Genomic DNA, 12,084 nt, shown 5'->3' with positions numbered 1-12,084 from the left:
AAAAACGAGGACCTAATGTCGGGGGTTTAAGTGGAGAGAAAATGTTTTGAGAATGATGTACAAATGAGCTTTACACAATTGATGTGTGTATGGATTGCGAAAACAGTTGTATGAGCCCCTAATAAAATTTTTTTTTTAAAAAAAGAACAAATTAAAAAAAAAGACCTAAGTAAAAATGAATCAATTTCAATAAAAATATAGAGTATATAATAGCACCAGTGGTGCTTGGATGTAGCGGAAATCTTGAACACCACATGCAGATGCAGAAACCTGGGCAAATCCTTGTAATAGCTCATGTGATCCCCAGAACAGCTTTAGCAGCTGGAAGGAAAGCAAACTTGATATTTTTGAAAGACTCGACACTCACAGTTTGAAGTAAAAGTGTTGTTTGATTAAACCCTTTTTAATTAGATATTTTAGCAAACTTGAATACCAATTTTTTTAAATTGGATTTTAAATGGTCCTTGAGGCTCGCTTTAAAGGGAAAGTGGGCTCTAGTGATTTCTCTTTTTCCCAAAAGTGGTTGCAACTAGTGGGTTTCAAACTTTAATGTATGAGAATCACTGAGAGGCTGTGTTAAAACCAGATTGTAGGACTGTGAATTTTGGCTCCTTATACTGTGTGATCGGCCAGAGAATTTGCTTTTCTAACCACTTCCCAGACGATGTGGTCCCGGGACCACACTTTGAGAACTACTGGTTCTGAAACTGCTGCCCAGTATATCAGGCTTAGGATATATTGGACAATACTTCTAAAATTAGAACTATTGATTCAGAGTCTCAATGTGAAAAATCTAGAGGCTGGTGGAGCTTTAGAAAATGCAGCTGACAGCATCCAAAGCACAATAAAAATACAGCAGCTACACATTTCTCAGCTTTGGTGCAAACAAAAGAAAATATTCCCCAGTGAATTTTCCTTAATACACCAACAACTACACATTCCAGTGACACCCAGTCATCTCTGGCGACTTTGGGGGGTAGTTTATCAGATGTTTGCTTTCAAAGCAGGAGAATTTGCTTGCAGAAACATCTGATTGTCTCCATATTTTAAGGACAAGTATTGAATGCCCTTTATTTTCCTCACAAGAAGTTTTAATTAGAGTTTTAAAGGCTTGATTGAAGGGAGCCACAAGCTATTTGTTTTCTCATAATTCTACAAGGTAGATAGGGAATAATGGCAGGTACCTGGAAAGGTAGGGTCAGGATTCAGCACCCAACTCTTGACTAGTAGAGAGAAGGCCAAGACAGATTTCAGTGCTATGATCTCCCAACAACTTCCATTCAAAGCTGAATATTCTGTTATTTTTTGGTTGCTGGAGAGTTGGCTTCCCTTAAGGCAATCCCATGCACAGCAGAATAAAAGCTGCCTGGTTCAGCACCATCTCCATGATTGGTTGAAGATAAGATCTTTGTGAGCATAGGGTTTTCATTGGCTGATTTTTGGAAGCAGATAATCAGGCCTGTCTTCCTAGTCTGTGATAGTGTAGAAACAACAGAAATTTGTTCATCATCATAAGAACACACAATACCAGTCCCTCACCCCGACCCCCTGGCAGATGGGTGGTACCTGCACAAGGTATATTTGCTTGAAGTCAAACCCAGATTTGCATGGGTGGGACAAATTTTACCATTAAACCATCAGTGCTATGAACTAGGACCTTGAACACATTTGAGGCTTTGGGCCTTCCCATCAGTAAAATGAAACTCTAGTTTTCCCAGTGCAGACCCCTCAGGGTACAATGAATTGCTTGAAGGCTTCTAAGGGAGGAGGCTTATTGGGTGTGTTAGGACGGGTTGACTAGAGAAACAAATCCAGTGACTGACATATATGTGTAAGAAAGAGCTTTATATCAAGGAGTAATTAAATATCAAGAAGACATCCCGTCCCAGTCCAAATCAAGTCCATAAGTTCGATTCCAGTCCATAAATCCTTCTTCAGATTAATGCAGCTACATGCAATGAGGGAGAATGCAAGAAGATCCCAGATGAGTGGGTGCAGAGTCTTGTGGGCCCATTGGCTATGGAATCATCAAAAGTCACTGGCAGATCTCAGATACATGGCTCACCAACAGGAAGGTGAAGCAGAGTGGGGGGGCGGGGCTGTCTTGAAGAGCCATTTATCTCAGTCACCCTCCAATCAAGCTGAGACCTGATTGACTGGCTAACCTCCACCCACATGTTGCACACAAAACCTAACTATCACACTGGGTGAAAGGAAATGCCTGTGATTCCCTCTTATGTCGTCTGTGGAGCATCTCTGCTTTGTTCCTTTATATGTTGGCTCCATGGAATAATTTGTTTGAAGAATGACATCTATTGCTTAAAAAAAGTGTGAGGATAATGACCTCTGAAGTCCCTTATTTAAAGACATAAGTATTTGGTCTCTTTAACACAAAGTGGCCTTATAGCTCTATTTCCAGTTCTTTAACTCCAGTCACTGTGGATAAATGGTGGATGGATTTTTTGTAAAAATTAAGAGACTGGGACTCCTTTGCCCCACTCCCACCTTCCAAGTCTTAAGAGAAGCAGAGGGAAGGCTCAAAAATATCCAGAGGGCTGGATCAGTCTCTTCATTCCTCTTCCCACCCGCCTCGGATTCTGGGGAGAGTTGGAATGAATGTGCTGTACTCGTAAAACACATATCCACTGTCAAAGAACTAGTGTAAAGAATGGGAAACACCTCATCAATAACTTAAATATATTGATTACATGATACAATAATATTTGTTATATATTGGGTGAGATAGAATATTTTATTAAAATGAACATCAATTTCTCTTTTGTTTACTTAACGTGGTGATGAGAAAAAACATTAAATCATTTTATTGGGGGCTCATAGAACTCAGCACAATCCATATATACATCAATTGTGTAAAGCACATTTGTGCATTCCTTACCCTCATCATCCTCAAAACATTTGCTCTCCACTTGAGCCCCTAGCATCAGCTCCTCCTTTTCCCCACTCCCTCCCTCATGGCCCCTCCCTCATAAACCCTTGATAATTTATAAATTATTATTTTGTCATATCTTACGTCTCCCTTTACCCACTTTTCTGTTGTCTGTCCTCCAGGGAGGAGGTTATATGTAGATCCCTGTAATCCCCCTCACTACCTCACCCTCCCTCAACTCTCCCGGTATTGCCACTCTCACCACTAGTCCTGAAGGAATCATCCGTCCTGGATTCCCTGTGTTTCCAGTTCCTATCTGTACAAGTGTAAATCCTCTGGTCTAGCCAGATTTGTAAGGTAGAATTGGGGTCATGATAGTGGGTGGGGAGGAAGCATTTAGGAACTAGAGAAAAGTTGTATGTTTCATTGTTGCTACACTGTACCCTGACTGGCTTCTCTCCTCCCCACGACCCTTCAGTAAGGGGATGTCCAGTTTCCTACAGATGGGTTTTGGGTCCTCACTCTGCGCTCCCCTTCATTCACAATGATATGATTTTTTTGTTCTGATGATGCCTGATACCTCATCCCTTCTACACCTCGTGATTACACAGACTGGTGTGCTTCTTCCATGTGGGCTTTGTTGCTTCAGAGCTCGATGGCCACTTGTTTACCTTCAAGCCTGTAAGACCCCAGATGCTATATCTTTTGATAGCGGACACCATCAGCTTTCTTCACCACATTTGCTTATGTACCCATTTGTCTTCAGTGATCATAACGTGGAGGTGAGCACGCAATGATATGATTTTTTGTGCTTTGGTGCCTGATAACTGATCCAATGAGAAAATTTTAGTCTAATTCTCTCTGCTTCTTTAATTCTCTAATTCTCTTTAGAAAATTTAGTCTAATTCTCTCTGCTTCCTGTATGAGTATCTGATTCTCATTTATTAAGGTGGGGAAGTTTGCTTCCAGAAATTCCCTCGCTAATTTAGCTGTTGACTTCTTCATTGTGTCTTGCTCTGGTAGATCAATTATTAGAATCTGGTTCTTCTTCACAGCATCGGCCATTGATTTCAGGTTTTCTTCCACCTCTGATTATCTTGTTTGACTGTCTTTCCCATTTGTTGAAGTCTGCCTGACTGTCCTCAAGATTGCTGGTATGATTCTCTATCTCTTCTAGTCTGTTGGTGGGTGTTTTGGAGGACCACCTGTGGCCTATTATGGTGGTGGGTTGAACTGTTATGTAGGCAGGGTGCTGCAGTGACTCAGTGGCAGGTGGGAGGTGGGGGCTCAGAGTCTGGGCCTACAGGTGACTGTAGGTATGTCACTGGCGGGTTGGGGCAGGGCTGCAGAGTGGGCACAGGCCTGGTCTGGATTTTCAGGTCACAATTTGCAGCCATTTAAAGAAACTCTGTGGATCTGAAACTGGTAGAACCAGTTTTTACCTTGGGCTGTGGCTATTGGCACCTGTTGGCTTTCCCCGTTTTGTTATGCTAAAATCCTAGGCTGTGCTCTGGAGATTAGCTTCTGGCTAACTTGTTATGTTAATGGACAGAGTTCTGCAGGATTACATTCAAAGTTACACAAAAGACCACAGCTTGGAATTGAACTTGTTTAAAATTTTTTTCTTTTTTCCTTTTTATAATGGGCTTGTGGGGTGCCCTTGTATTGGGCTGTGCTGTGTTGTCTCCCAGGGGAGGGGGGCAAGCTTAGTAGAGTGGGTTTGGGGCCTACTGGATCTGAATGCAATCCCGGCTGCACTCCTGTGTCACTCCTGGCTCTATCCAGTTGTGCTATCAGAAACTGTGTTCTGTCACAGGTAAATATTGCAGCAGTTCTTCAATTGCTGCAAATTATTGTCTAATTATCTATCATTACCCACCCTGGCAGACGTGGAGCTGGGGAGAGGTGGAAAGGGGATAGCCAATGTAGTCACTCCATTCCTGACTGGGGAAGGGAGTTGCAAGGTCGTAGACTGCAGACGCAGGGTGGAGAGCAGTGAGGGGAACTCCAGTGTGAGGTCTTGTGGCTAGCTCTCGGAAGTTCTCTGTGAACCTGGGATTATGAGCACTTTTAGACGGCAGCCTGGGGAAATTACTGCTGGACCTGACAAGGGATTAGCAGAGCCCGCCGCAGGCAGACAAAGTGAATTTACAGCATTCTAGCAAGTTCTCAGATCGCGGTGTGGGTAAAAATCACAGGGGATGGTCTGAACCAGACCCTAGTACACTGAAACTATTTTTAGCACCCAGCCTCCCAGTATTGGCCTCCTTACCTCTTAATTTTCTGCTCTAACAGCAGGAGCGCCCGGCAGGTGATTCTACCTGGACGCCATCTTGACTCCTATATCAATGAGAAAATTTAAAAGACGTCTGAGGTTGTCATTATACTTCTGTTAGACATTACTATATTAGAATATCTTATTTCATTTCTATTTGCATGAATCTTATGCAAAAAAGAATGCTTTAAGATACATTTCTTAATGGTTCTGCTTTGACTCCTGAGCCAATTTGATCTTAAACAACTCTGAGATTCTTGTGGGTAGGTAAAGTAGCTTTAAAAGTTTGAGGTAAGTGAAAATTAATTATTCTCCTTCAATCATGCTAAAGATTTCACCCAAATTTACACATATGGATAGTTATTAAATGAACTTTTTCTTTCTTTTTCTGTGTGTTTCGGATGTAGGGTCCCAAAAGTTCATGCAACCTATTCTGTAGGCTCTATGAAGTCCCAGATCTTGTTTTTATAGGTGCCAAGGCAATACTTTGCTTGAAAAGTTCACTCAAAGCAGATGTTATAGTATTCCAGAGTTAAAATTCCTGATATCCTTCTAGTCAACCTCAAGCATTCAAAAACTTTCCTACTCCATAGGTTCTTAACAGGAATCAATCAATTAAGCTGTCAAGAACCTTTCAAGAATACTGGTCATAGGTCTCCTTGGAATTTTAACTGTATTAGTGCAAGGGTAGGAAGAGATCTTGGCCAACTATTTACCTTGACTGTCTTATTTTCATTCACCCAAGGATGGGAATGCGCCAAGTATTTTAGCCAAATAACATATCTATCTTTATCAACAAAAACTCATTTCATCATGCTTATTTAACAAATCATTAGTGAGTTAGTAAAAGCGAGACGGATTTTTAGTACCAGGTAGACTAATTAGCAAAGCTTCAGGTATTGGCAGGTGTGGATAGTAAAGCTGATTCTGGAGAGTGAACAGTGTTGATGAGTCCAAGTGTGCTCCACTAGTAATATCATAGCAAACATGGAATTAGAGTACTGACTTATTAAGAGAACAAACAATTCGTTTGTATCAATTTCATTTATTCAAGCAAGGTGAATGAGATAAAAGTGAATGAATGATCAGTTTGGTGAGTTTGTTACATAAGCAATTTATTAGAATTTAAAAAAGTTTAGTAAGAAAACTCAACTTTCTATTTAAAAGTAATGTATGACTTTAAATGACCAAATGCTATTTTTCAAAGCAGTTATCCTAAAAATGCACATTTGCATTAAAAGATCCATAGTCTCATGGTTAAGGTCAGCAGTTCTTGGGAGAAAACTGAAAATTAAAGTTTTAGTACAAAGGGAAGTATTTTTTCTGCTTAGGAAACTGTCTTAGAAATGGACCTCACTAATGATGAGATATAGAAAAATACAGATGTTACTTAAAATTTAAGATATATAAGTTTGTTTTTTTTTTCATATTTATTTTTTTTAACATTTTATTAGGGGCTCATACAACTGTTATCCCAATCCATACACACATCAATTGTGTAAAGCGCATTTGTACATCGTTTCTCAAAACATTTTCTCTCCATTTAAACCCCCGACATTAGGTCCTCTTTTTCCCCCTCCCTCCCCACTCCCCCCTCCCGCATGAGCCCTTGATAGTTTATAAATGGGTATTTTGTCATATCTTGCCCTGTCCGACGTCTCCCTTCATCCACTTTTTGGTTGTCTGTCCCCCAGGGAGGAGGTCACACACAGTTCCATGTAATCGGTTCCCTCTTTCCTACCCATTCTCCCTTTACCCTCCCTGTTTTGCCACTCACACCACTGGTCCTATAGGGCTCATCCGTCCTGGATTCCCTGTATTTTCAGTTCCTATCTGTACCTGTGTACCTCCTCTGGTCTAGCCAGTCTTGCAAGATAGAATAAGATATATAAGTTTTATGTGAATTTTGGTATGTGCGTGGTGTCATAAAAACTAGTGTGTGTGTGTGTGTGTGTGTGTGTGTGTGTATATATATATATTTTTTTCTTCTTGTTGTAGGAGGAATATTCTGAGTATGATAAAAGGTTAAGCAATAGCCTTGGCCTCTAGTCACTAGATAAGCATTTGTAGCCCATTTCCCAAGGCATAAAATTGTTTCCAGATATGGCCAAACACCCACTGGGGGCAACCCCACCACTATTTGAGAACTATATTACGTTGGATCCAACAGACACAGCCAATACCTTGCTAGAAATGACCCCAGGTAGGTTGTGTGCTCACACCTGGGTTGTGTGCTCACCCCTATGCAGATGCTGGCTTTGTAGTACCTTTCAAGGTTGAGTCTGTGATTTTCTTTCTTATCACAGGAAGCAGATGAAGCTTTACTAAATAACTTGCACCTTCAAATTGAAGCCCAGTTTCTACAGGATGATATCCGTTCAACAAAGGACAGGTACAAAAAGGTAATCACGATTCTTCTGAAGAAAACCAGAATGTTGTTTGGGTTTGGGTTGCCAAGTGCAGACCATGCAGGATGAACAATGAGACCGCACAGGGAGAACACTGTCCTTTTGGAATGTATTGTCCCTCGAATCAAATTGATGATGAGTTGAACCCTGGATACCATTTAATTAGCACAATATACATCGAGGAGTCGGCAAACTCCTTGTGTGTACACACATCTATGCACATATATGTGTACATATGTGTTGGGAGGTGGTATTGGGAGCTATAATTAACATAACCCAGTGCCATTGAGTTGATTGAGCCTGTACAGGGCCTCTGAGACTGTGTTCTCTCTGGGAGCAGATAGGCATGAATTTTTATTGTGGAGTGGCTGGCAGCCTAATCACTAACCATAGAACCGCCAGGGTCCTTTCACTGGGGACATGGGGGCAGAATTACTGCACCCTCAATCAGTGACTGATGGGATATACCACCAGTTGTCATAGTCTATTCCAAATCATGGTGACCCCTTGTGTGTCAGAGATACAGCATACGGTTTTCAATGACTGTATGAACTTGAACCACTAACCTTTAATGGCTGAGCACATTTATTTGCACCACATTAATTTGCAACATTTGCACCACTCCAGAGAACCAATAAAACAAAATAGAACTGCCCCTTTGAGTTTCCGAGACTTTACATCTTTACAGGAGCAAACAGCCTTGTCTTTTTCCTAAGTAGGGCTTGGTCAATTAGAACTGCCTACCCTGTGGTTAGAAGCTCAATCCATAGCCCCATATGCCACTCAGGGACTTCAACACAGACCAAGTCTCAGTTTGTTCATCTGCCTGATCTTCCTGGGAGGGTTCAATGAGATGTGAGGTGTCTACTGCAGAGGCAAGATGTGATGAGTGGGGCCAGATGGCGGCAGGTGTTCCCTTCGTCATTGGCAATTTGTGCAGTCTGCCACACGGAAGAGCGTGTGGAAGTATTTGTCCTTGGGTTTACCTAGTGTGAGGGGGAAATTCAGGAAACTCAAGTTTCATGGAGAATGCTTTCCATCCCCCAACAGAATCTCCTGGAAATCCAGACCTACGTAAGCATCCTGCAGCAGACCATGCAGCTGACTCCTCCGCCGTCTACTTCCATGAGTGGGATGGCTAAGGTAGGAATTTGAGCCACTGTGCATGGAAAATTCTATCTGGAGATATTGTGCCTGGAGGGGAATTGTATCTGGAGATAGTTTTTCCTGTGCCTCCTGGGATCTGCTTACCTTGGGCAGAGACCTGGAGAAAGGTGTTAGGCAGGACTGGTAGGGGAGCTGCCTTGTCCCTCTTCCCACTTTGTACCCAAATCTGAATACAAATTTGTATTCACACTTTTGTTTTTTTTTTAAACACGTGCTTTTTATTTTTGGAACTCATATTACGATACCTAGACATCTGGTGACATAAACTGTGCTGGACTATTTTCTTTGGCATTTCCTTTTGAGAATTATGTGACTTCTTTATGTGAATTGCTTCACTTAATGGTAACTGGCTCTTCCTTGTATACTTTATAAGAAACATCAGTGCCGATATATTATTGTTGCATGCCCAAGATCTCTGTGGGAGAGATTTTGTTGCTCTGCATTTGGTATGTCAGGTTTTTCCCCCCTCTATCTCCTGATTATTCTAATAGGCACGTTGTACTTCATATAGTGCTTTAATTTTCATGCCATTGCTGATATGGGATCGATGGTGCTTCACATGTGCTATTTGCCATCTTTATACTTTCTTTGTAGGAAAGTGTGTTCAAATCTTTTGTACATTAAAACATTAGTTTTATCGCTCCCTATTTGACCAGAAATTTTGAATATAGAGAGCCTCAGACAATTATGAGCGTATTTTCAAGACTAGGTTCTGCTAACTGAGTCTGTGTTGCGAAAACCCTGGAAAGTCAAGAGCTGAGCCTGGCTAGGAAAGAACCCCTGCCTTGAGCACTAGGCTCCTCTTAGAGTTGTCTCTCCAGAAGCGATCAAATTGACAGCGACAAAAGCGATTCGATAGAAACTTCAGGAGGCAGTGAGTTTGTGTTCAGAAAAGGGGAGGGCTAAGAGAATGGTTGCATAACTTGATGAATGTAATCAGTCACTGAAATGCATATGTGGAAACATGAATTGGTGTATACTTCAGCTGTATATATTGTCAACCCCCCCAAAAAACAAATAAAATGATTTTAAAAATCTTTTGGAAAGGATAGAAGCTTTTTGAAAGGGCTCTTTAAAAAAATGAGGATTTGAATGCAAAACATTATTCCAATTACACACAAAAACCCAATGGGATAGAGCTGATTCCAATTTGGTGACTTTATAGGACAGAATAGAACTGCTCCCTGGGGTTTCCAAAACTAAGTCATGGTGGGAGTAGACGGCCTCATCTTTCTGATGAGGAGTGATTGATGGGTTTGAACTGTTAAGCCCAATGTGTAAACTAGTTACATGCTCCAGTCTCATCATGATGCTCATATGAAGAAGGCTAAATGTGAGGTATAATGAAGGATGAAATTTGACCCTCATATTTCTAGCATTGTGTGATACATACTATATTTGGGCCATCCACTCCGATAAAGATCTACAGCCTCAGAGACTCTATATGAGGTTGCTCTACATCAGAATCAATTAGTTGGTAGGTTTTGTTTTTTTTTGGCTTCATATGATATATGTGAAAATAAGCTGAAGAAGATCCAAATTAAAACATAAATTGAATGTTGTCCCTTTTCTTGGAGATAGTGTTTGGCTTGTTCAGTGGACTGGTCAACCAGTTAGATTCTGTTCCGTTTTGCAAGGACATCAGTTCTCCCTGCAGGCTTCCTTTGGCATAACCTGGGACATGTGTTCAGGCCAGGCCTCAAGTCGAGTAAGTGAGCTTGTAGGGAAACAGCCCTGCCTTAATGGTTTTCAGCTCCTCAGATATGATTGAGAATTAGTGGGCCAGGGCCGAGGGTTGTTTGAACTTTTTGGTTTTTTTTATCTTAATTTTTTATACTCAAGATAGAGAAGACCCAAAATGCAATTAGAAGACATTTTTGAATTCTTCCAAGGAGCATCTGAGAGGCAGGAAAGTCACCTTTCTAACCTCACGAGGATATTTTTGTCCCCTTACCAATTCAGGCTCTTGCTCCCTCACATCGTAACCAAGGCTGCTATAAAAACCTTCAGTACATTTTCCCTACACTTTCATTTTCTTTGTCTGAAATAGCTTTTGAGATAGTTGATTTTCATTCATTTTCCTTTCTAATTGAAAGGTATACATATCATTGTATACATATTTTAAATCTTAAAATCTATTACAAGATTCTTCTACATTAGGATATAATCAACATCGTTGGACCCTACTTTAATATCACTGAAATGGCATCCTCTTGAAGCTGATTAGGCATGCAGACGCCTCAGCCCCTGTACTCAGACCCACTGATTTGGAACTTTCCTTCCAGCAAGATGCTGTGTGCGTTGGGGAAGTGGGGAGTGGCAGGGGGTGTTGTGTACACATTCGGGTTTGAGAAATGCTGTTTAAGAAAGCATCATAAACATATGTACAAATATGCTTGATACAATTGATATATAGATTGTTATAAGAGCTGTAAGAGCCCCTGATAAAATGTTCTTTTAATAATAATAAAAACAAAAGCATCATATTCTTTTATTAATCTTAAAAATTAGTCCTAAAATTAAAATCTAAAAAAATTTATTGGTCTCGAAAATTCTAAATATGAGTTAAATAGTTGTTTTCTACATCTTTCCTTTCATTGACTCTTGGTACTCTCCTATAATTCCCAACATTGATTTCTACCACATACTTACGTCTATTTTATAATACTACGTAGGAGAAATCAATTTCCACAGTACAGTAAACTAACCCTATAACCCTAAATATATAATCCATTTTTAAACAACAATCAAGTTCAATTTTCTCCTCTCCACCCTGGACTATCCCATTCATATGCACATGGCCTTGGACAGTCTTATTCATCATAGCATGCACCTTAAGTCCCTTTTGCACAAATGAGGATGCAATCAGCATGTTCCCTAGGAATGCAGGTCAGGTGGTCAGTGAGGCAGCACTGTCGATGTTCACCAGTGCAAGGCCACTGGAGACACATCTGCAGGTAAATACAGTGGGATTTATTATTTGCTGCAATACCAAAGGAGTTGGGTGTGGGGGCCAAGGGCCTTTTCAGCAAGAAGATCTGGGCCTTTGCCAGGTGATTTGGGGTGGGTCACATGAACAGGATGGTACAGGTAATCCCTGGCCAGTATGCTTAACTGAAAAGTTGGTGGTTCAAGTCTTCCTAGAGGTGCTTTGGAAGAAAGACCTGCTAATCTACTTCCAAAAAGGCAGCCTCTGAAAACCATAGTTCTGCTGTGTGTGTGACACACTTGAGTTCACTGTGAGTTGGAGTCAACTTGGTGACAACTGGTCCACTGGTCTTTTCAAGTAAACAGAGCTTTCTCTGAGTTAGGCGCTATCAGAAAAGGGGGCTTGTCTTATGAAACAG

The 12,084-nt window shown here is 41.0% G+C and overlaps 1 protein-coding gene across 1 annotated transcript in view; it reads left to right on the top strand.

Annotated features, from left to right (window-relative positions):
* The window catches only part of BFSP1 (beaded filament structural protein 1), a 55,968-nt gene that overhangs the window by 14,283 nt on the left and 29,601 nt on the right, over nt 1-12,084 (top strand). The window contains exons 3-4 of the mRNA XM_004698156.4: nt 7,469-7,564; nt 8,621-8,713. Coding sequence (XP_004698213.4) covers nt 7,469-7,564; nt 8,621-8,713 — 189 coding nt within the window. The remainder of the gene's footprint in view (nt 1-7,468; nt 7,565-8,620; nt 8,714-12,084) is intronic.

Source organism: Echinops telfairi, unplaced genomic scaffold, assembly GCF_000313985.2.
Source record: "Echinops telfairi isolate 266 unplaced genomic scaffold, ASM31398v2 ScPeMD7_5592;HRSCAF=6446, whole genome shotgun sequence".
Taxonomy (NCBI): domain Eukaryota; kingdom Metazoa; phylum Chordata; class Mammalia; order Afrosoricida; family Tenrecidae; genus Echinops; species Echinops telfairi.
Note: the sequence above shows the minus strand (reverse complement) of the source record. Positions and strands in the feature narration are given on the sequence as shown.